Source organism: Mus musculus, chromosome 11 (genome assembly GCF_000001635.26).
Source record: "Mus musculus strain C57BL/6J chromosome 11, GRCm38.p6 C57BL/6J".
NCBI classification, from domain to species: domain Eukaryota; kingdom Metazoa; phylum Chordata; class Mammalia; order Rodentia; family Muridae; genus Mus; species Mus musculus.
Genome location: NC_000077.6, coordinates 74,541,962 through 74,567,423, shown reverse-complemented (window position 1 = coordinate 74,567,423; position 25,462 = coordinate 74,541,962). Strand labels below are relative to the sequence as shown.

The 25,462-nt window shown below is 48.1% G+C and overlaps 1 protein-coding gene across 7 annotated transcripts in view; it reads left to right on the top strand.

Moving 5' to 3' along the window:
• Rap1gap2 (RAP1 GTPase activating protein 2) overlaps positions 1-25,462 on the top strand; it is a 227,560-nt gene that overhangs the window by 43,492 nt on the left and 158,606 nt on the right. For 6 of the 7 annotated variants that reach the window (NR_157089.1, XR_388484.3, NM_001015046.3 and 3 more), the window contains one exon: positions 173-208. Coding sequence is in view for 5 of the 7 variants with exons in the window: in XM_006533622.3 (XP_006533685.2) it covers positions 173-208 (36 nt within the window). In the remaining 2 variants the exon portion in view is untranslated. Of the gene's footprint in view, positions 1-172; positions 209-8,396; positions 8,489-25,462 lie in introns of those variants that run through there. The other variant, NM_001364132.1, reaches the window with a different exon arrangement.

Here is a 25,462-nt window from a genome sequence, read left to right as displayed (position 1 = left end):
AGTCCATCCAGGAAAGCTTCCCAAAGAAGTATGTGTGGCCCAGTTCTTCATGGAACTGAGACTTCCTTTCCTGGTTTGGAGATTTGTCTTGTAGCCGCGTTCCCTGTAGGACAGATGCAGAAGGGAGCCTGCATCCTCACACTGACTGAAACCCTTGCATTTCTCTTGGCAGGATTGACAAGACCATGCTGGCGGGTCTGAAGGTCAAGTAAGTAGCCTCTTCCTATTCTTTAGAGGTCAGAGATGACAACAGAGCAGGGTTCCTTGCACCCTGAGGCTCGCTCTGTCCAGGTTGCGTTTAACAGTTGGATGCTGTGTACTGTCAGATTCCAGGCTTGGCTGAAGGGGCTTCTTCACTGGAGGAGACTACATGGGCCTCTTGAGTCCTGGGATGCCCAGGGAAAGGCAGAGGCGTGATTGATAGAATCAGGGACAAGGATGGTGGGAATGTGTCTAGTGGCTATGACCTTTAAGCCACACACTTATTGATAAGAAAGATGTATTTTCTACTATTTAAATTTTTATGTGAAGCCCCAATGCCTAGAGGGCATCTTTCTGACATTATCCATCTATTTGAAAAACTATGATATGATGTCCTAGCACCTCTTTTTCAGATTATTACTATTTTACTCAATGTGTATGGGCATTTTGCCTGAATGTGTGTCTGTGCACCACATGTGTTCCTGGTGCTTGCAGAGGTGTAGAGTTCCCTGGTACTGGAGTTTTGGACAGTTATGGGGCATCATGTGGTTTTGGGACTCCAACTTGGGTCTTCTGGAAGAGCAACAAGTGCTCTAAACCACTGCGCCTTCTCTGCAGCCTCTAGAACCTCTTTAAACATCACTGGCATGTGTGTGGGAATAGCTGGCCATTGAGTCATCTGTAACTGTCTGGTCATCCTGGTGAGCCCAGCCTGGGAACTCCCTGAGGCTTTCACACCCCATGTCTCAGGCCTGGGCCCTGGAGGGTGGCAGGGCTTGGGGCTAGATTTTAGACTCTCCACGGGGTTGAGGCCTGAAAGGCCATGAAGCATTCTTGGTTTCTAAAGCTGGGCAGGATGATGAGGCCGCTGTGTAGCATGGTGTGTGTGCCGGTGCAGCCCCGTTTAGGGCAGGTTGTTTAGGTGGTACACGGAAGTCTGGGCTTCAATTTCATTTCCTTTTGTTTTGCTTTATTTTGTTGGTGGTGCTGGGAATTGAACTCAGAAGCTTGTGCAAGTGCTCCCCCATGCTAGGGAAGTGCTCTCCCACTGAGCTCTATCCAGCCATTTTTAATCCTTTATTTTGTAGGTGGGGGAAAAGGGGCACACGCCACAGCACTCCTGTGGTGGTCAGAGGACAACCTGCTGGAGCCAAGCTGTCCTTTCACCATGTGTGTGTGTCCTTTCATCAGGTGTAGCAACGAGTGCCTTTAGCCATGAGCAATCTTGATAGACCTGATTTTACTTCAAAAATATTTTAATTGTGTGGTGTGTGTGTGTGTGCGCGCGCGCGCGCGTGCAGAGGCCAGAAGAAGGCATAGGATCTCCTGGTCCTGGAGTTATAAATGGTTGTGAATTGCCCATTGTGGGTGCTGGGAATCGAATGAATTCAGGTCCTTTAGAAGAGCAGCCAGTGCTCTTAATCAAGATGCTGCATCTCCAACTCTGTTCTTTTTACTTTTAAAAATGTGACACAGTATTTCATTAAGTTGCCCAGACTGGCCTTGTATTGCATTAATCTTTCTTGGGGAATTGTGAGCAGAGGTCTGTTTACCCCAGGTAAGGCACCAATGACAGACTGAAGAAATGGCTTCACGCAAGTGGAGCTTGGTGGACCGATGAGTTGGGGTGACTCACAGGATCATGGCTGAAGGGTTACACAGAGTGGGGACAACTTACTGATCCTGATGCTGCCTGAGAAGGGTCCTCCTTCTCGAGCAACTGTGAGTTGCTTGTTTATCTTTCTGGGGGAGGGCATGTATTGCAGATCGTCCACTGCTTCCTAGACCTTTCTCCCCTTTATGATAGAGTGCTTGTTAGCCCAATCTTGTGAGTGTCTCCCGTAGATAATCAGAGATATTATGGTAGCCATGGTCAGGGGTCTGGAGTTCAGAGAGAGCAACACCTTGAGTCTGTAATCTTTCTGCCTCAACCTCCTCAGTAGCCTGAGTTACAGGTCTATACCTTTATTTTTTTGGCAGCATGTCTGACTTTTCCCAGAGCTTCCCAAGGGTATATCTGTATAGTGAATGAGGTGTGAGATGGTAAGCAGGGCTGCTGTGGGATGTGGAGTGGAGAAGTGTTTTTGGAGGGCTGCCTTGAGCCCTTTAGTGCAACCACTGCAGTGGTTTACAGAGGTGCTGTTTGTTCTAGGTACATCTATTTGTAACCCATAAAGGAGGGAGGTATAGGGTTGTGTGAATAGCTGGCAGGGGTGGGAAGGATGGGCCAGTGCTGAGAGTGGGATCTCAGTAGGGTCTCTGAATATATGGGGGCCAGTTAGAGCTCAGGCATAGGAACATGGCATTGATGGTGACCTGTGGGGTGTAGGACCCTTTGAACTGAGTGGGATGGCACACACCTGTGATCCCATCACTTGGGAGGAGGAGGCAGGAAGATTTGGAGTTGATGGGGAGGTTCTGGAGCTCAAGGCCATCCTCAGGTGTCGTCTGGGGCACAGGAGACAAATACACCTGCCTCAATAAAGAAACAGGCCAACAAGAGCTTTAGGGTGTAATCCAGTTAGGCTAAAGATGGAAAAGGATCCCATTCAATGTGCCTTAAGGAACCCAAGAGATGCTCAGGACCGGCTGAATCAGGTCCAGGGAAGTTCAAATAGAATCTTAAAGAGAGAACAAAGTTGGAAGATTGTACTTTAGTTATTAAAATTTACCACAAAGCTATAGGTGGCATGATTCTAGACTTAAGTAAAAAACAAGCTATGTAAAAGAAGACAGACACTGAACAAAACACATCTTATACCCTTTTGCTTATGCGATATGTCTAGAATAGGCAAGTCCCTAGAAACTGGACAAGTTAATGGTTTCTGAGGATTTGGGGATCTGTTGCTGAGAGTGAAATTTAGAAGATAATAGATTCTGGCCAAGGAATGGCTAGTATGATGTTGATAGTGGTAACTGTGACACAAGTTTGTGACTGAGAAGCACTGAAGTATACCTAAAATGGTATATGGAGTTTGCCTCAATAAACTTTTGTTGTCTTTTGAGACAGGGTCTCATGCAGTTCGGTCTGACCTCAAACTCCCTGTGTAGCCTGTAAATGAATTATTCTTAACATAGATGTAAACAGAGAATTAAAACGGTGCCTGTATTTCTTTACCTCATGCTGGTCCCCAATAACTACACAGAGAAGCCAAGATTTATCTAAAACTGCACCCCAATAGCTGAGCAGTTAAATGGTCTACCTTAGCCTTCGATGGTAATCGGACCTCCCAGACCATCCCTTGATACTTGCATATTATTATAGATCTGGCTCTTTGGGCTTCAGGTGTGTTTCCATGATCTCTCTCTCTGGACCCCTTCCTCATGGCTCTAAATCCTTCATCCTCCTCAATGATCTGAATCTCCTTTTCTCCCTCTCTCCTCCCTCTGGTTGGCAGACATCCCGCCCTATTCTCTATACTGTCCAGCCATTGGGTGATCAGCATTTACTGACAAGGCAGAGAATAAATGGTAAGAATTGTTTACACACACTTGAGACAGGAGATTCTTGGAATAAGCACTACAATGCCAAGTCCAGATTGAAACAAAATGTGAGGACAGAGAAATCAGCATTTGAATAATACAAGCATAAACTTTACACAGTATACAAAAACATTATGCCTACATTAGCCAGAGCTGGCCTTGAACTCCTGACCCTCCTGCCTTTACCTCCCCAGTCCTGGGATTACAGTGTGTGCCACATGCCCATTTTATCAATAATGCTTTAAAAAAAAAGAGGACTTAATTAGCCTAACCCTTTAAGGGTTATATAGCCACTGTCCAATCAGTTTGGATGAAGAGATGGCTATTTTTCTAGGTGAGGGGGGGATGTTCTCAGGATAGAAAGACAGGAAGATGCTAGAAGAGGTCAGGTCCACTCCTTACTTGCTGTGGGACTAAAAAGATCCATGCTCCAGGGTCTAAGGCTTTCTCCTTCTGCCTCTGCTGGCTGAAGCAGCCTTCCTCCTGGAGCCTGTTTTCTGCTCAGCAGCAGACACTCCTAGCCCGTGGTTTGTGCACCTTGATCTCCTTGGCTCCCTCCTCAGGGACCTGGTGTCACTGAGACTGAGATAGCCCTGGAGGTGTCCCTGAGGCAGGTGGTTCTGAAGATGAGGTCTGCCCCGTGGACACTGAGCAGTGTTGAGATGTTATCGCTTGCTGTCCAGAGGCTTTCCAGCCACTGTGTGGAGAAGGGACCTTTGCTACTGGCATTTGAGAGATGGGGAAATAGGCACTTGGAGAGGTCGGGAATCTTGTTCAAGGTCATCAGCAAAGGTCAGTTGTGAAGGTGGAGTTTGAATCTTGTGTTTTGCTCCATGAGGGTAGAGCTGTGTGTTCTCAGCCCATATCTCCTGATCAGGGGTCATGTGTCTAGGGCCCTTAGCCACAAAATACTCTGCCTTCCATCCCTGACCTCCTGGTGCCTAGCTTCCTGCCAGATGCCCAGACTGAGAGGGGCCTAGGAAGCCTGCATGAGGAGGACCCCACCCTCACCCCAGAGGTTAGGACTTAACTATTGTTGGGGATGCAAGGAACATGGGGCTACACAGGAACATGGAAAGGGGGTGACGGCGGTACCACGCAGGAGAAACAGCTTGAGTTGTGGGTTGGCAGGTCCAGGTTCTAGACCTGGGCTAACAGATGGGCAAGTCAGTAACTTCTCTGGGTCTATAAAATGGGAAAGCTGGACCAGAATGGCCTCTTCCTTCCTAGCTTTAACATGCTAGCTATACGCATGGCCTATGCCCGCCCCCTTTCAATGGTGAGGATCACTCCCAGGACCTGTACGTGCAGGGCAAGTTCTCAACCACTAGACCACATTCCAGTCTTGCCTTATGTCCTTTATGCCCTTTGGTATTTCAGGGGCAAGGGGAGGAGAATCAGAATGATGGCAGATGCTCCCTGCTGAGCAAGTAAATATGCAAGCTTTAAAGACTATGCCCTTCATGTTTGGATCCCCAAGACTGAACATTGGGCAGGCACTAAAGGAGATTCTCAGTACAGGTTCACTGAGCGAAGAAACCGTGGGTTATATGCTTATCCCATCACAAGGAAGTAGGATCCTAGATAGAAATAAAAAAGGCAGAGGCAGGCAGAGGGATGCAGGTGGAGGAGTGGAGATGGAGGGGAGGCAGAGGCAGGCAGAGGGGTGCAGGTGGAGGGATGGAGACGGAGGGGAGGCAGAGGCAGGCAGAGGGATGCAGGTGGAGGGATGGAGATGGAGGGGATGCAGAGGCAGGCGGGGGGGGGGGATGCAGGTGGAGGAGGAGACATAGAGGTAGGAGTATGGATACAGGTAAAGTGGTCAGCATGTAGGAGTCCCACACCTTCAGTCTGCTTTGGGGGCTGGCTTAGGACAAAGACCTAGTAACTAAATCATAGTTGGCCTACTTACTCCCTGGAAGGAGTGCCCCTCACTCTGTGTGTGTCTGTGTGTCTGATGCATGGCTCCAGTCACCTGAGACAACTTTTGTGGCCAGGGAGAGCCACAGTGACCAAATGAACATGGGTGAGGACTAATCGCCTCTACTGCAGGGAAATATCAAGCTCAAGTGCCCAAATCTGAGTCTATTATCTCGTAGGAGAAAACACCTAACTGGAAGTTGGAGAGAGAGATGGCCCAGCAGTTAAGAGCACTGGCTGCTCTTCTAGATAACCCTAGTTCCGTTCCCAGCACCCACACGGTGCCTTACAACCATCCATAACTCCAGTTCCAGGGGATCCTGTGCCCTCTTCTGGCCTCCTCAGGCACCAGGCACATGAGTGTGCATATATACACACTGGCAACACATATTTTTTACACAGAATAAAATAAATTAATCTTAAAAAAAAATGGAGCCCAACTGCATACTTGATGGCTCATTCGCTCTTGACCCCTTGAAATGATCTCTTAGGCAGACAGACAGCACATAATGGGTCAAGTGCAAATTTGTCTTTGGATTTCTTCCTTGAGGGAGGGAAGCAGAGGTCTGACTTGGGGTGAGCATGCTGTGGTTTGGCCTTAAGCAGCCATTGATATTCTGAGTTGATGACGCAGCTAAGGGTTCAAATTCTGTTAGAAAAAAGATAGGTACGCAGATGGGAACAGGCAGTGTTCAGTGTTCAGTGCAGCTACCCCTGGTCACCAGCACCCCTGAGCGCAGCCGCTATAGGCACTGTGCAGGATAGCGCATACCAGCTGTTGGAAGTGCTTTTTGCTTTGTCACAGCTCTCTACACGATCCTCCCTTTTTGGAAACAGCGTCTCACCATGTGACCTTGGTTAGCCTGAAACTCACTGTATAGACCAGGCTGACTCAAGATCACAACTTTGCCTTTCTCTGCTTTCTGAGTGCTGAGGTTAAAGGTGTGCACCTCCATACCAGTTGTTGTTGCTTTTGTTTTTGTTTTTTTTCCACCAAGACTTGCGTGCCAGCCTGTAAGAGCAATGTACAACCTAGGTGATTATCTCTGCAGACATCTGCTCTCTTGGTTCTCTTGGTGCCAGCCCGTGACAATGTCATCAGAGGGGAGAGCTAGTGGAGCCAGGCCTTGATTGTCTGGGTACCAGTGTGTGTTCCCAGACTCTCCAGAGAGCCCATTTCTCTGCAGCCCATCATTGATCCCTACTTAATGGCTCTTCTCATACTCAGAGCCTTATTGCCTCCCTGAAACTGAACCAATTCCTGAGTTCCCCACCTCTACAAAGGGGACCCACATCCACCCGGGGCTCCCTCCCTCTAGTCCTACAACCCTACTCTGGTCTGCATGGATTTATTGCAGGGAGACAATAAGGCTCTGAGTCAAAGGTCATGATCAGCAGTTCATTTCTCCACTGGCTGGCAGATCTTTATTTACCGTGGGTTACAAGAATCTTTCGGTCACCACAAGGATGTTCTAGAACTTTTTGCAGTTGACTCATCCTAGCTCCAGTCCTACACACCTAGGATACTTGCAGAGGGTTTCCTGGGCTTGCCAAAGACATGGGGAGCTTAATGTTTTGTGGGGAGATGGTTGAGTCAGTCCAACCAACATCTCTTGGCACCTTCATTCTAAAGCCCCTGTCAGGCTGGGGATGGTGAGGGGGTGAGAAGTGGGGTGGGAAGACAGTCTGCCCATGGCAGCCTTTGGCCCAATAGGGAGAGCACAGACAGTTGCCGTGGGGATGTAGCAAGGGCCCTCTCCTCTTCTGGAGACAATAGGCCTAGGCTGTCTCTAAGAGTGTGTGAGGTCAGTGGTCCAGCGGGGGAAGAGAGGCTTGGTGCTGCATCACTGCATCTTGAAGGCACTGAGGTGTGAGGCAGCGTAGGTGGGAGGACCTAGGAGCTGTTGTTCTTGCCAGACAGGAGACTGGCTGGTTGGGCTGCCTGTAGGAGTGTGGCTGGGCTGTGGGAGAGCTTGGCCACAAGGAGAGGGCTTTCTGAAGGGGTGTCAGTGGTCAGGTTCAGATACTTCACAGCATGTAGACCAGAGTGGGGTAGTAGGGTGGGTCCCCTTGGTAGAGATGGGGAACTCAGGAATCGGGTCAGTTTCAGGGAGGCAACAGGGCTCTGAGTATAAGACCTCTCTGTCTTTCCTATTCTTTATCCTGTGTTTGGGGTCCAGGAAGTTATACATGCCAGCAAGCAGAAGGGAATAGAGAAGGAGGGGGTGGAGGGCTAGAGGAGCTGGTATGTGGCAGGGAGTCAGAGGGCAATGCCCTTTCTGTGGCCCTGCAGGCACAGTGGGGTTATGTTTACTCTGGCCCCCCAACCTAACTCAGCTTCTGGTGTGCCTTCAGTGGGTGAGCTCCAGTGAGCTCCTTGTGCCTGGCAGTTGGTGCCCAATGTTGCAAAGGGGAGCCATAGGAGAGTTCTTTATTTCTATGTCCAGTATCAGAACCTGGGCCGTTAATTTCTTTAGGATGGGTCCTGAACACGAATAGTGTTAGTGTGAGTGTGTGTGTGTGTGTGTGTGTGTGTATGTGTGTGTGTGTGTGTGTGTGTGTATGATCACCAATGTAAGTGGACATGAGCTTAGAGGGCCCATGTGGGTGCCTGTGTGGTGCCTTTTTTGGCTTTAGCAAGTTCCTATGGTAACCACGAACATGTCTGTTTTGGGATCTGAGTCTGGGGCGGTGTGAGTGGCTACCAGGAGAAGCAAGGCAGGCGGGTGCTTAGCTGGCAATTGGGCTGTGTCCTGATTTTATTGCCAGGCACTGGGGATGTACCCGGAGGTGCCATTTGCTAGGTGGCAAGTTCTACAAACTCTAGGGACCTATGTGCTCCTAATCTCACCCTGACCAGTCCCATCATGCCCAGGAAGCTTTGGTGAGTCCATGTTCTGATTTCTAGGTGGTGGGTGGTTACTGATGGCATTAAGTTCTGGGGACTGGGGCACCTTCTCAGGTGGGTGTGAGACAGCTAACTCTAAGCAAGATTCAGCTGATCCCTGGATCCCGGGGAGGGTGTCTTCTATGTGGCTGGTGGAGTCGTGGAGTGGGATGGACATAGCTAACTGTGTCAGTGAGGAAGATGAGGACAGGAGTGCAGCGGGATGGGATTGCTTGCCTGTGGCCTGCCACTCTAGGCTCAATTCTCCCTTCTTTACCCCACTCACTTTCTGGAAGCTTTGGGGATCTCCACGGGTCTCTCAGACCCTCAGCTCTGCAAGGCCTAGACGGGAGGCTCTGGATCCTATGGAAGGAATAGGAAGGAAGTGTGCTTTGTCTCAGCCTCCATGGGAAGCAGATTCCGGTGCACCAGTCCTGGGAGTCCTGAGAGAAGAACGAAGTCATCAGGAGAGACCCTAGCTCTCAGCTTCCTGGAGGCTGAGGACTTGAAACAAGCAAGGCAACTCCCTCTGCTTCAGAAGCCAGTCTGTTAGCTTACGCTTGGTTGTCTCCAGTGTCAGGGAGCTCATGACATCTTTAAGGGTGCCTGGTTTATTACGATAGAGTTCTGCTTGCTCACTGTTTTCCCATTAATTTCACCCCGAATCTCTGAAACTGCCATTGCATAACCAGTCATAACCCTCCTCCACAACGAAGCCAATCCCCCTTTCTCCTGAGAGCTCTCCAAGTGCCCAGAAGGCTCGCTCCTTTGACTTGTCTCTCCTCTCCTGGGTGACCAGCCTGGACCCTTCTCTGTGTAGGCTTTCTCAGTGCCTGTACTGCATTTTGTTGGAAGCTTTCTCGGCAGCCTGTATCAGCCCCACAGATACGAGGCATGATTTTGGTAAGCTGCCCAGGCTGGCCTTGAAGTTGCGACCCCCTTGCTGCAGCCTCTGGCGTGCCCAGACTGGTCTTGTTAATCTCACTGCTACCTTGCTGGAGGTCTGGAGTTTGGGCAAAGTCAGGACAAGTAACTTCTGAGCTAAGAAAGAGCATGGGCAGGCTTTGGGTTTACCTGTGGCTGACCTTGGCCTTGATGTGCTAAGCCCTAGCCTCTGCTTTTGCTTCTGCAGCTGATTCCCCAACCCTTTCCCCTTTCCAGTTCTTGTCCCCTCAGTGACTGCCTGATCATTTCCGGCTCTGTTCCCAGGCTGGCTCCTTCCCAATTAACCTTTCTCTTTTTCATATCCAGTGCTTCCTCCCTCTCCGGGCTGAGAAGCCTCTGACTCATGTAGGGCTGGTCCTCCTGTCTCCTAATTCAGGCCCATTATCTCCTGCCCAGACAGTGATGGCAGCCGGGAAGTTAATCTCCTCCCCCCTGTCTCTGCCAGCGTGATCAAGTCCTCAACTCAAAAGCCACTGAACTGTCCTGGTCTGGGGAGTCAGATGCAGGTATGCAGACTCCTTTAGCGCTTGTCTCCAGGAGCTGTTGTGGGGTCGACCCCCATCTCTGGTAGGGGTGAGGTTGGTAGTCATGGTCCTGTGGAGCTTGCTGGGCCTTCTCTTTGTGGAATGCTCATCAACTGTCTTAGGTTCACCGCCAGTAGTAAGATCCTTGCTTGCTTTCCACAAGGTAGTGACCTCCAACTGTCTGTGCATCTGGAGATTGTCATCTGGTGACTGAAAATTCTAATCACCAGCCAGGCGTGGTGGGCGCTACAAGCCTGTCCTCCCAGCTCTCAGAGGCTGAAGCAGGAGGATCTGAGTTCAAGGCCAGCTTGGATTACAAAGAAAGGCCTAGTTTCTGGGAAACAAACAGACAATAAACAATAAAGTCAATGTCAATGAAATCAGAGGCTTCTGGAGGAACCTGGCACCTGCACCTTCTCAGGACTCATGAATGACATTTGTAGGCAGTGAAGTTTGAGAACCCCTCTCTCCAGGGACTGACAAGCATGATGGTGGCCCATGGGTCAGGTGGGGGCTCCAGGTGGGTCTGTCACACTAATCCAGGGCTCCACTCTTCACAGTGGTCTGGATGGTCCCTGGGGGTGGGGTGGGGTACGGGGGCGGTGTCTGTCCTGGTCCCTGTAGGATGTCTAACAAAATCTCCGGATCTCTACCCACCTATTGCCAATACCACACACCTTCTAGCTGTGGCAAGGAAAACCATCTCCAGGTTTAACTGAACTTTTGAGGTCATAGCCTCCCTACCATCCATAAGCATGTGTGCAGAACAGGGTCTACCAACCAGTGGGTTACTTTGTAGATTTCGGAGGCAGGCAGTCTGGGTTTAAATCCTGTCTCCACCTGCTGGATGACCTGAAGCAATTTAGTAATCTCAGGTTCAAATCTCACCTCTGTCAGTTTCTGGATTTGCTTTCTTGCAAATATGCCTCCACCCTTCCTTTCCTGATTTAGCTTCCTTCACTCCTGGTGTACACAGCCACTGCTTCCTCAGCCTCCCGGAGCAGAGAGAGTTTCTCTGGTCAGGGGCACAGTGAATGCTGTCTCTATATGGCTTCTGTCTGCTCTTATTCCCCGAGGTCAGAGCCAGCAGGAGCTTTCTGCAGTGTTTGTTGCCCTGGCCAGGTGGCTTGCCTCCCTGCCTCTGGCTGATCTGTGAATAGGCAGGCTACCCACTGTGTGAGCCTCCGCCCCACACCCAACTCATTCTGAGAGGGTGGAGTGGGCGGAAATCCGCGCCTGGCAGGCCACAAAGCCACATAACTGACTTGCGGGGCCCTGCCCTTGGGGAGGAGGATGCTGACAGCAGCTGGCTTGGCCTGGGTGCTTGGCTGCCTTTAGATGCCTGTGGTAGACAGGAGCTGCGGCTGCAGGAGGAGTTTCACAGGCCTGTTAGTTACTGAGCTCAGGAGCTGGATTCAGGAGGTACAGCCCCACCTCCATTCTGCTATGACCAGTGTAGGTTGAATCAGTGGCTGGTTACTCTGCTGGCCAGGCAGATCAGTCCAGGGGCTGGGTTAAAAGGCAGCTCCTTGGGCCCCATCTGAGGGACTCCTCTTTATCACCCTTGGGTGGGGCTCAAGAAGCCTTGGTGTTTGTTACCACGGCAGGACGTGGTCCTTGAGGTGAGGTAGGCCACAGCTGCTTGGGATCTAGTTTGTTTAAAGGGCTTTCACCTTTGGGTCTGGGGAAGATGACTCAGGGGTTAAGAGCACCGGATACTCTGGCAAAGGACCAGGGTTCAATTCCCAGCATCTACATGGCAGTTTACAACCCTCTGTAACTCCAGTTCCAGGAGATCTAGTGTCCTTTCCTGGCCTCTCCAGGTTTCAGGTATGCATGTGGTACACAGACATACATGCAGGCAAACACTAATATACATAAAGTAAAAATACATTTTTTTTGTTTGTTTTTTTTTCTCTTTTGAGGGTTTCTCTCTGTAGCCCTGGCTGTCCTGGAACTCACCCTGTAAACCAGGCTGGCCTCGAACTCATAGTGCTCTGCATGCCTCTGCCTTCCAAGTGCTGGGATTAAAGGGTACACCTTGGCTAAAATAAGCAAATACATATATATATTTTAAGCTCTGTTCCCACAGTGCAGATCCAGTGGTCAGGTTCACATGCTCTGGGTGTACTTAGGGAAACCACACAACCTTCCTGTGCTCCAGTTTCCTTACCAGTGAATATTAATAGTGCTACACACGGTGCTGCTGTGAGCTTTGAGCGTGATAGCTCAGGAGAAGCGTGGAGCACGGTGTCTAATCATAGTGCTTCTGGTGGTGTACAATAGTCCTGGGCTGTGTGATCGCATACAGAACCGCACGACATGCCCACAGGACTGTAAACACCCCCACGGACCCACCAGAGCAAGCTGGATTGATGTGCGCATCCACTCACGTCTACCCGATGACGACAGAGGTCACTAGACAGACAGGAGGCGCTGGGGGTAGACGAGTGTGTGTGTGTCTGTGTGTGTGTGTGTGTGTGTGTGTGTGTGTGTGTGTGTACACAAAGCCCTGAGGACTGGGCCTTTCTCTTACATGCTGGTATTATTCCCAGAGTAGCAGCACCTGGGCTGAGCTCTAGGAGCCCAAGGTGCCCCTTGTTTCCATAGCAACCACTGTGTGGCAAACAGGAGAATGAGGGGGAGGGAAGATGGAAAGCCTGCGCTGCAGGCTTCCAGGGCCTTCCTGCCTTCTGAGCTGGCTTCCTTGTCTCCTCTAAACTCAGGACTTCCCCTTCCTTCTCTCCTCCCTCCCTCCCTGCCTTAGGTAGTGCTGTGCTAGGCATCTGGATACTTGAGGCCCAAAACGGATGGACCATTGCTAACAGTTCTGATGTGGATCTGGAACTTAAACCTGGCCTCGTGCATGCCAGGCAGGTGCTCCAGGGCTGAGCGACACCCTCAGCTGACAGCTATCATTTTAATCTAACATTCACCAACTCTTTTCATTTTAATATAATATATATAATAGAAAAAGTTTCCTCCCTCCCTTTCTCCTTCCCTCCCTTCCTTCCTTCTTCCCTCCCTCTCTGACTCCCTCTCTCTCTTCTCCCTTCTGACAGAGTCTCACCTAGCCCAGTCTGACCTTAAACTCATTATGTAGCTAAGAAAAACCTTGAACTTCTAACCCTCTTCTTGCCTCCACGTCCCAAATGCTGGGATTACAGGCTTACGCCACCATGCATGGTTTATGCAGAGTGGGTGTCCATGCTAGGAGCTACATTTCCAAAACATACCTTGTTAGCCCCTTAGGTGCATCGCTCAGTGGTATTAGGCGCTCGAGCCTTGCTGTGCATCAGTGTGCACTTTATTATCGTAAATGGATCTCTGCACCCACTCCATAATAGCTCTTCATTCCCTATCATCTTCTTTCCCATGGCCACTTACTATAGAGGCTTCCAGATCCATTGGTGTTGCAGCATATGTCAGAATTTATTTTGTGTGTGTATGTATGGTATGTTCCTGTGTGTATGGGGACCAGGGTAGTATAGACGTCTGTGTCTCTGTGTGTATGGGGCCAGGGTGGTATAGATGTATGTGTTCCCCTGTGTATGGAGGCCAGGGTAGTATAGATGAATATGTTCCTGTGTGTGTGGAGGCCAGGGGTAGTAAGAATGTATATGTTCCCATGTGTATGGAGACCAGGGGTTGATGTTTGGTGTCTTTCTCAGCTGCTCTCCACTCGACTACTCTCCAGCTCATTTATTCCTTTTGTTCCCCTTAGTTTTGAGACACTCTCTTATTGGCTTGCCACTTCTGCTAGATTGTTTAGTCAGCGAACCACAGGGACCTCTGTCTGTGGCTCCTCAGGACTGGGATTACAGGTGTGCACTCCAGTCACACACACACACACACACACACACATATCACATGGATGGGGATTGAACCCAAGTCCTCATGCTTGTTTGGCAAGCACTTTATAGACTGGGCCATCTCTTCAGTTTCATACGATTAGAAGTAATCTGTGGGTTTTGTGTATGTAATTGACCTTTCTGGGTTTCATATCCAGATTCAACCTACCTTGGATTGAAAATACACATAGTTTTGGACAGAGCCTCACCATGTAGTCCTTGCTGGCCTGGGTCTTGCTCTGTAGATCCGGCTAGCCTAGGATTCATAGAGATCCACCTGCTCCTGTCTTTTGAGTGCTGGGCTTAAAGACATACACCATCATGCCCAGCAATACATATGTTTCAAACCGTACCTGCATTGCACAGGTGCAGGCCCCTTTGCTTGCTCTTATTCCTGGGATGACACAGGGTAACTTTTGCTTACACAGTGTTGCAGAGTGTTAGACATCATAAGTAATCCAGAGAAGATGGGCTTCATACAGGAGGATGTGTGGACTCCATGTGGGTACCAGTCCATTCTGGATAAGAGACTTCAGCATCTTTGGATCCTGACATCTGTTGGAGTTGATCCTGTCCTTTGAGACTACTATTAAAAACTCACACATGTGCCATCCTTACAGATGCATACCTTTAATCTCAGTACTCTGTAGGCAGAGGCAGATGGATCTCCATGAGTTCGAGGCCAGCCTGCTCTACTAGTGAGTTCCGAGACAGCCAGAGCTACATAGTAGAGATGCCCTGTATCAAAAAAATAAGTCATGCATGTGACATCCTTTTGACTTTTTCCCATGGTGCCCTATTGGCCAGGTTGTCTGGGTTCGGAGCTAGGCCCTGCCTTTTACCAGTCGTAAGTCCTTGGACAGGTTATTTAATTTATCTATGCCTCAGCTTCCTTATTTGTAAAGCACAAAAGTGTTGTTTAGGGCATGAAGTAAGTTTGCATATGTCCATTGCTAAGAATAGTGCAGGAGCATAGAGTCCATCAGATGTGTACATGTGTATGTGGCTGATGCTATTATAGCTCTGAGTGTGCCCTTCCTCGGGGATTCTGGAAATTCTAAGGACAACTTGTAGTTCCTTCTTTTTAATTGCCAGTCAGAGTCTGTTTGTACATTTTGCATCCTGCATGCCTGGATCCCTTGGTCATTTTTATGTTTTGATCTCTCAGACACTGTTTCAGTGGCTGTCCCCATTGGACCCTCTGTGTATTTGTGAGAGATGCCCGTGGCAAGGGTAAGAAGGGATGCCATGGTCCTCAGATCTCTGTGGTAGTGCCAGAGGGATTTTAACCACCCACTGTGTCTCTACTGCCCACGCCCTCACAGTTGTGCAAGCCCAAATCTGATTGGCAAAATCACATTTACTTATTCCGAGGGCACTAATAGAACTCTGGATAAATGAATGGAAATTCTCTTTCTGCAACCCTCAGATCACAATGTCTGCCTCCTTTGAGTTCCTCCCTGTAGGTCTGGGTGTGTTCTTATATATTCTCTCTCTCTCATTTTAAAAGCTGGTTCAAAAATATTTTCCCATACTGGTACAGCCCTTCCCCATCTTTAAAAATAGTGTTTTCTTGATTATAAAAATAGTACATGCTCACTGTGAGAGGTTTAAAAAATATGTACAAATGTTGAAGTGAAAAAAATAAGAATAACCCATAACCCACCACCCAAAAGAAATTGTTCTTCTTATTTATGGTGCTGGGGATCGAATCCAGGGGTTCATGCCTGCAGAGCCACTGCCAAGCCACCAAGCAATGTCCCCTCTACACGTTACTGTTTTAGTGTTTCCTAATAGTCTTTTTTTTTTTTTTTTTTTTTTTTTTTGGTTTTAAAAACGTGTTATGTAATGTCATTTCAACACTGAGTGATCTTTTAAAAGGTGACTCAGGGCTTGGGGTGTGGCTCAGTTGGCACAATGCCTGCCAAGCATATGTGAAGGTCTGGGTTTGATCCTTAGCACCACATAAAACCAGGGATGGTGGTGTATTCCCGTAATCTTGTAATCTAGAAGGTGGATGCGGGAGGACCAGAAATTCGAGGTTATCCTCTGCTGCATGGCGGAAGTGAGGTCAATCTGGGCTAAACGGGACTCTGTCTTAATACCAGAGCAAAACACAAACAAAACAGAACCCCAAATCAAACAATGTACACCCCCACCGTGATTTAAAATACTACTTACCCTGTGACCATGGGGTCCCATAATTAATTTAGGTATTGCTTTATTTCTAGACTTTAATGCTTTTAGTTTTGGCTATAACAAATTATACAAAGGATCTGTATATAATTTTTTGTTAATGTGTTTTTGACTATTTCCTTTGGCCAATTACTAGTAAAGGTGAATCCTTCCTTCCTTCCTTCCTTCCTTCTGTCCTTCCTTCCTTCCTTCCTTCCTTCCTTCCTTCCTTCCTTCCTTCCTTCCTTTGTTTGAATATTTGCCTTAAATATGCAAGGCCCTAGTATCAGAATAAACAAACAAAGTACATTTTGCTTCCTGGGACAGAGTGCTCAGGGCTGACCCGTTTAGACAGACACATAGAACACTTGCGAACATATTCACCATTGCAGACAGTTCTGTTAGGCAACACTGGCTGAGACTGAAGGCCAGGCTCCCAGGTCAGCTTCCAAGAGCCAGACAAGCCCAGACATTGTACCCAGTCTGTGACCTGTCTTCACCTCCAAGGACAGGTATCAGAGGTGTGCAAATCCAGTGACACTAGATGGCACCAAGGAGGCAGCCACAAACTGGTATGGTGCAGCTGGTAGCTCTCAGAGCCCTGCCTCTTGAGGCCTGGGACAAACGCAGAGAGCTGTCACCATAGCAGAGTCCTAACGTTTGGCTAGCATTCAGCTTCACTGTAACATGTCAGGGTCCTGGCATATCCTGAACACACACACTCCAGACTTGACTCTATAAGGTCACTCAAGGTCACATACACACAAACACTCCTAGTACCACATCCCACTACAGCTGGACAAAACCAGCCGTGATGTCTCAGAGCTTGCCACGTCCCCTCCCGTCCTCTCTAGTCCTGGGAGCTGGCTCTTCTCATTCCTCCTATCCCACCCCTATATCATTTTATTTTTGAGGCATGGTTTCATTTTGTAGTTCAGGCTAGCCTTGAACTTGTGGTGATTCTCCTGCCTCAGCTCTTGAGTATTGTGACATCTGGTTGGACCCCCCCCCCCCCCCCAGAATCCCAAGTTCCTGACGGAAGCCCCATCACCTTGGGAATTGATGCACACCCGTCTTCCCTTGGGAGCATGCTAGTTTCCAGACAATGGGAAGGCTGTGTTCAGAGATGTGCCCCTGTGTTGTCTGTGGATCTAGGGCTAACTCACTGGAATGGGATGGCATCTGGTCTTGTTAAGGGGGAGCCTAAGGGTTTTACCCACATGGTATGAGCTCAGGAATTTACTAGGATTCTAATTCTGTTGAAACCATCTTGCTGGGCTGGAGAGACACTTCAGCAGTTTAGAGTAGAGTAAGCACCACTCTTTCAGAGGACCTGAGTTCAGTTTCCAGCACCCACATCACATATCTCACAACCATCTGTAACTCCAGCTCCAGGGGACTCAACACCCTCTTCTTAGGGACTAGGTATGTAATATATGGTGGCAAAACACTTAGATACTTTAAGAAGGATGGGGGGGGGGGGAAGAGAGAGAGAGAGAGAGAGAGAGAGAGAGAGAGAACCATTTTACCTTTGTCTTTTCTTTCTTAGTCTCTGTGAGTGTTGAGTGTGTACCACTGTTTGCAGGCAGGGGTCCTGGGGATACACACTGGTGTGGGCTTTCAGACCTCAGGGACCTGTGCCTGTATGCCCTTCTGTATTTTTAGTTCAGGATGCTCACACAAACCCAGTCAAGGTGAAAAGAGGTGGTGGCCGTGCTTCCGAGAGGCCCTGTCGTCAGTGGGGCATCAGGAAGAGTGCAAAGATAACCGTGTTTTGAGCAAACAGAGTGGAGACACAGTGGCAATGAATTAGAAATAGTGCACTGGTCACAGAGAGGAGGAAGACAACCAGAAGGAAGTGGGCTGAGGTACCCGCACTTCTGAATCTTCCAGAGGTGCCTCTGTCCAGTGTCTAGTCTCAGTTACAAACTTACCATGCCACCTTCCCATCCACATCTAGGCTTGTGAGCTCGATGCATGCCTGTAATCCTGGTACTCCAGAGGCAGAGGCAGGAGGATTACCGTAAGTCTAAGGGCATTCTGAGCTACATAATAAGACCCTCACTCAAAAAACTAATCAGAAAGAAGAACAAAAAAGAGGAGGGCAGTACTCTTGTTACTGTAGAGCCTGCCCCCCAGGCTGTGCTCTAAAGAGACTTGTGTTCTGAAAACAAACGAACAGAACAGAAATCTCAGGCTTGCCAAGAGCATCTCTTCTGCTGGTCCCAGCTGGATCATTTTCTGTTCAAGGTTTGGGCAGGAGGAAGGGAGGGGAAGAAACTTGTCTGCGACAACTGGGTCAGAACTGGAGCTGGGGAAGCAAGCACACCAGTGCTCTGTGCCTTTGATGGAGCTGTCAGTGCCAAGGTCAGACAGAGGCAGGAGGAATGTAGGTTGTCCATGTCTCATGAATATTCAATGAGCACCCACTTTAAGCCCGCCCTGCTTCAGGGGCTGGGATTCCTTTGTTGAATCCTGGCTCGGTTAGTCATTGATGCGGTCATGTGAGGGCAGAGCCCTGACCTCCTGACCCTGAAGGTGCAGATGACAAGATTCTCTGTCTCACGGGGATGTTTAGGATGAAATAAGCTAACACACTAAAGGCGATACAAAAGGCACTCAGTATATCCCTTTGCTCAGTCCTATTACAGAAGATAACGAGGAGTCAGTTGCAAATGGTCTCGCCTGCAAAGAGTTCAGGCTGTAGAGACTTAGTAGTCACCCCAAAGCATGAGGTAATCCCTGTAAAGATTTGGGAGGAGTGGGAACTTCCTTTTGGAGGGACAGCACATGACAGCCGAAAAGAGAATTCTCTAGGAGTTTGGAACAGAGAGAACATCCAGGACTCGGGGTCAGGAAGTGTAAGGAGCTGTTTCCTAAGCAGTGTGTCCTTCTCCACGACCCAGTGGGAGACTGTGGAAGGATGTATTGTAGGGGTATGGGAAAGTCTGTTCAGGGCGTTCACTGAATGTGGGGCTAAGGTGACAGGTGAAGTGAGCTGCTTCCCTGGAGACTGGCATAGGGAGGCCAAAGCACCATGAATGTGTTACTGAGGAGCGTGGGGCTGAATCTCATGGTGACTCAGGGCTGCAGGCTACACTAGCGGTCCATCTCAGACAACACCTCAGAGTGTGAAAGGAGTTCCATGGAAACTGGGGTCTCGTGCTTGGGGGATTTGCAAAGCGGGTCTGCTGTGTATGTGAGGTCAAGCCGGTGTGTGGGGGAGTGTGACGCCCTTGACATAGACATAGAACGAATGGAAATCTGCAATTCATCCCCGTGGCCTTTGAACTTGGGTCCTTGAGCTCAGGATGGCTTACCCTGGATGAATGAAGAGTCTCATAGCCAGCAATGCTAGCAGTCTAAGTTTATTGAGTGTAGTTGCACAAATGGACAGGTGTTGTAGTATTTTCTTGTGGTGAGAGCCCGGGACTATGTGCTTCCAGACAATGGCCTGTGGGAAGGAAACAGTGAGGATAGGGCCTTCTAATTTATTTATTTTAGGGCTTTTTCAGTCTCACGTTGGGTTTCTATGTAGCCAAGGATGAGCCTTGACCTATCCTTTTGCCTCTACCTTCCAAGTGCTGAGATTATAAGTGTGTATCACCATGCCAGACCTGGGGTTACATTAGACGAGTGGTCAGCAAACAGCCTCTTCATAGAAGTGACAACTGAGAGGACCAGAGGCAAAGAAAGACTGAGTGTGAGAATATCTGGAGGTAGAGGAGCCCTCCTGGGACTGGAGGGCTGGGAACCGCTAGTACAAAGGCCTTGGGGTGGGAACCACTAGGCAGCAGTGAAGGTGAGGTGAAGAACACTCTTGGTGGTGGGTAAGCTGGAAATAACGACAGTTCTCCTTACTTCCAGAAGGTGGCAGTGTTGTCCCAGGACTGCCTGCTCATTTAGTGGTCGGAGGGGATGTATAGAACTAGACAGCTTTGTGAGTAGGAACCTGAGCCGTCATAGGTTTTATTCTGTCACAAGAAGTGGCAAATATGAAAGTTCTGACTAGGGTAGGTGAGCATGCCATAGATCTTGTTCATGACATGCCTTGCCTGCCTCCCCCGACCCCCACTTCCCTTCTCTGCTTCTTTGCCCTGCTCCCTGCCTTCTGTCTCTGCTCCCTCTCTTCATTGCTCGCTGGTGCAGCTGGCTTCCATCTCAAAGATAATTACTTGCTTTCCGGTGCCTCTTAGATAACGGGGACTGTTCCTTACCGCAGTGCCTGCCCCTCCTCCCAGGAGCTTCGGTTCTCAGTGAAAGGCTGAGGCTGACTGAGGTCGTGACCCCTCCCCCGACTGAGAATACCCACTTCCCTTCCTCCTACTGTCACACGCAGCTCTCTCCTCCAGCACTCCAGCAAGTTCCTGCTGCCTTTGATAGAGGCAGCCAGAGCTCGTGCTGCAAAGGGAGAGAAACCCAATAATCAGGCAGAGACAGGAGACAGCATCACGGCTCTGCTGTGAGGGGCCACTTCAGCCTACAGAGATAAAACTTCTCTACCGTAAGCTCTTTAAAAAATTTTTTTTTATTTTAATTTTTTAAACTGGGATGTAACCTCACCCTCAACATCTGAGTTTTATTTTATTGTGGCAAGAATGCTTAACATGAGATCTGCCATCCTAGTTGATAACAGTACCCATTTATTCTTGACTATAAGTTAGTTTCTTTTCTTGGTGTGTGTCACGAGTGTGTTAGGTATAGGTCATAGGTCAATCTCAGGTGTTGTTACTGAAGAGCTGTGTACTTCAACTTTTAAAAATAGATTTATTTTTTCTTTCTTTCTTCCTTTCCTTTCCTTTCCTTTCCTTTCCTTTCCTTTCCTTTCCTTTTTTCTTTTTTTGGTTTTTTGAGACAGGGTTTCTCTGTGTAGCCCTGGCTGTCCTGGAACTCACTCTGTAGACCAGGCTGGCCTCGAACTCAGAAATCCGCCTGCCTCTGCCTCCCAAGTGCTGGGTTTAAAGGTGTGCACCACCCCTGCCCAGCTAAGACTTATTTTTTAATTTTCTGTGGGTCGGTGTTTTTTCTGCCTCTGTCTGTACACCACGTTCATGTAGTGCCTAAGGAGACCAGAAGAGGGCATCAGCTTCCCTGGATCTGGAGTTGTGGGAGTCTAACCTGGGTACTCCAGAAGACCAGCCATTGCTCTTAACTGCTGAGCCATCTCTCCAGGTTCCATCATGATTTATTAAAGATAGTGTCTCACTGGAACCTGGAACTTGACAATTAAGCTAGGTGTCTAGCTTGTGAGCTTTTGGAATTCACCTGTTTCTGCCCCCCCCCCCAACCCCCCGCCAGATTCCGAATGTGCACCACCATGTCTGGCTTTTTGTGTGGGTGTTGGGAATTGAACTCAGGCCCTCGTGCATTTGTAGCAAGCAGTTTACCAACTCAGCTATCTCTCCAGCTCTTGCCCCACTCCGTCTCTCAGAGTCTCCTGCATCTTAGGCAAGTCTTTTCCCATTGAGCTGTGGCACCAATCACCAGGTATCTTTTTACTTTTTATTTTGAGACAGTGCCTCCCTGAGTTGCCCAGGCAGCTCCAGGACATGTAATAATTCTCTTGCCTTTTGACTGGTTGGAATTACAGGTCTGTGCCACCATGCCTGCCATGCCCTTAGAGCCTCCTCCTGAGTGGGAAGTTCAACTCCTTATCTCGCCACAGACTTTGAGATCATTGGTTAGATTTTTTTTTCTCACCTTCATTTGCAAAATGGGGATGGTAATGATAATTTTACATGGGTTGGGCTGTTCGAAAGTGCTTCAGCTATACCTGATAGAGCAGGTGATAAAACTCCATTTATTTATTTATTTATTTATTTATTTATTTATTTATTTATTTCCTATCATCTGTGTAGTCCTGGCTGTCTTAGAACACGTTCTATAGACCAGGCTGGGTTCGAACTCACAAAGATCCACCTGCCTCGGCTTTCTAAGTGCTGAGATTAAAAAGGCATTTATCACCATGCCTAGCTATAATATACTTATATTTATGAAATATTAATTTACTGTATTGTAGCAGCATAATAGCAATGCATCATTGTTATTCGACGCGTTCTCACGACCGGCCAGGAAGAACACCACAGACCAGAATCTTCTGCGGCAAAGCTTTATTCTTACATCTTCAGGAAAGGAGAGCAAGAAGCAAGAGAGAGAGAAAAGCAAGAGAGCGAAAAAGCAAGAGAGAGAGAAAAGCAAGAGAGAGAGAAAACGAAAACCCCGTCCCTCTTAAGGAGCATTCTCCTTCGCCTCGGACGTGTCACTCCTTGATTGGCTGCAGCCCATCGGCCGAGTTGACGTCACGGGGAAGGCAGAGCACAAGTAGTCATAAGATACCCTTGGCACATGCGCAGATTATTTGTTTACCACTTAGAACACAGGATGTCAGCGCCATCTTGTAACGGCGAATGTGGGGGCGGCTCCCAACATCTCCCCCTTTTTCTTTTAATAAGAGCAAATAGGCCACCCATATTAATGAGAGTGGAGATAGAGGTCAAATCCCCAGTGTGTAGGTAAAGGAGCCATGTACAGGATTAGCTCTTAGGCTTACAGGCTTTTACCCAGAGCAACCCTGACCTGCTCCCGTGTCGTTTTGCCTGGGGGAAGGGAACTAGGACACTGAACCTTCATGAAAGATGACATGTCTCCCTAGAATAGGCTCATATATGCCGCAGAGCCTTTCCATTGCAGTGCTTAGCCTTGCAACTCTCTCGGGCTGCTGAAGCACACTCACTCTATCCCGTGCAATGAGTCTAGCCTCATGGGATATAAGAGCTGAGTGGCCAGCGACCTATTGCCTAAGCATAGATAACCATATATCAGGGGGAGCTCCATGTTCTAGTCCTGCAAGCGCCTGGGCAATAACCACCTTGTCTCTCCTAGTTTGGGCCTTAAGCTTACAGACCAATCAAAGAAGCAACACTAATCCACAGCAAAGTGTATCTCCAAATAATATTAATCCCACCCATTTTTTAAAGAAAGAAAATGCTGAGGAGATCCAATTGGGTAATCCTTTGGTCAGGGACAGGTCCAAGCGCGTGGAGTTGACCTGAATGATGGCAAGCCTCGAAGGGTCTGTTCAAATTCAGCCATCCAATTCTGTAACATATACTGAAAAAGACTTTTTGACAAATTAGCTGCCCTAGTAAATTTAACATACTGAATGGAAATAACACACAATCCCGGAAACTTTTGTTCACATCCCTGCTGAGTTATTTGTCATAATACATCTAGTTGTATCTGGACAAGATCTATGAGTTGATTAACCAGCATGAGACCTCTCTGTATCTTGACATTAGCTGAGGCCTGTTCATCTATGACTGTAGTCACTGAGGCTGACAAAGTGTTAATGGTGTCAGTCATCTGGACCTGTCCAGACAGAGCCAAGGCTGTCTGAATTAAGGCCAAACCCAGTTCCTAGTTAGTGGTAAAAAAGCAGGAGAATACTTGAGCATTATACATCACCGTCATTGGGAGTGGAAATGTCGACATTATCCCCCAACGCTGCTCTCTCTTTATTATTGACGCCCTGGACATCACCAAGACGAGGGACATTAGTATTCCCTTGGTCAGTCTGGATTTTTCGGGTGAGTCTTTCTGGTAACCAAAATGGGTTGTCTTCATTCTGTGGGAAAACACAGATAGCTCCCCTGGATCCTATCAAGATAGGATCCGGGCCATACCATTTATCATCAAGGACATTTTTCCATTTAACCATCTCATTGGGCCTATCTGGCTCTGAACAATGACGTTCAGCCGCAGTATGGCCATGAGCATCAATATTTAAAAAATTGAGTGTAAAGAGTGCCAAAGACACCGACACTCTTGGTGCTCGGGGTACAGTCTCCTCAAAAGTTCCCCTCTTCTGTTTTATAAGATAGGCTTTGAGGGTGCGATGCGCACGCTCAACAATACCCTGTCCTTGAGGGTTGTATGGAAGTCCAGTCAGGTGGGTTACGTCCATCTGACGGCAGAACTGTTGGAATTTTTGAGACGTATAAGCTGGTCCATTATCAGTCTTAAGGAGTCTGGGTTTCCCCCAAGCACTCCATGCCTCAAGACAATGTTGAATCACATGTGAGGCTTTTTCTCCAGTTAACGGAGAAGCAAACATGATGCCAGAACATGTGTCAATGGACACATGGAGATATTGAAGTTTTCCAAAGGAAGAAACATGTGTAACATCCATTTGCCAGACCTGTAGAGGTCGAATACCGCGTGGGTTAATTCCCACATGAGGAACTGGCAAGAACTCACAGCAGCTTTGACATTGAGTAACAATGTCACGGGCTTCTTTTCTTGTCAAGGAGAAACGACTGCGTAATGTTTCAGCCGTCACATGAAAATTGTTATGAAAATTTCTTGCAGCCTCTACCGGGGATGATAGGGCAGCAGCCACCACTTTAGTGGCCTTATCTGCCAAATCATTTCCCAGAGCCATGGGGCCAGGTAGGCCTGAATGGGCTCTAACATGAGTAATATAAACAGGAGATCTTCTAGATAACAAAACTAATTGTATCTGCTGAAAAATATTGGCAACTCTACTGGAAGGCTTAATCACTCCAGCCACTTCTAAAAGATTTACTGCATTTACCACATAACAGGAATCTGACACAATATTAAGGGGTTTTAAAAAGGTTTTTAAAACTTCTAAGACCACTAAACATTCTACCACTTGAGGTGAATTTTCATTATATTGTTTGGATACCACTTTACCATTAGCCACATAGGCACCTATGCCAGTTTTTGATCCATCAGTATATACCACAATCCCATTTTTAAGTGGGTTTCTTACTGTTATTTGTGGAAACACAACAGATTGATTTTGGGCAAACTGTAAGATTGGATGTTTTGGATAATGGTTATCTATTTTTCCTGAAAAGGAGGTAACTAAAACTGCCCAATCATTAGATGCGGCTGCCAAGGTTTGAACCTGTGCAGCGGTATAAGGTACAATTAAAAGATATGGACTTTGCCCAAAGTGGGTGATTGCTGCTTTTAGGCCTTTAAGGGCAAGCTGTGCAATTGCATCAGGATACCAATCTATTATTTTAGCTGGGGATACGTTTGGATGGATCCACAACAATGGCCCATTTTGCCGCAAAACTGCAGTTGGCAATTGTGCTGTCTTAAAGACACACAAACTGAAAGGCTGCGAATCCTCAATACGTTGTAATTGTGCATTCTGTAAGGCTTTTTCCACTTTTTGTAAGGCCTGGTTAGCAGCTAGAGTAAGAGTCCTAGGGGAGGAGATATGAGGATCTCCTTCTAAAATACTAAACAAAGGCCTTAACTCAGCAGAAGGAATCTTTAAAAAGGGTCTGAGCCAATTAATATCTCCCAACAGCTTTTGAAAATCATTTAAGGTATGGAGGTGATCTCTTCTTATCTCTACCTTTTGGGGCACAATCTTATCTGGGGACACCACAGAGCCCAAGAATTGTCCTGTATCAGAAATTTGGACCTTTTCTGTGGCT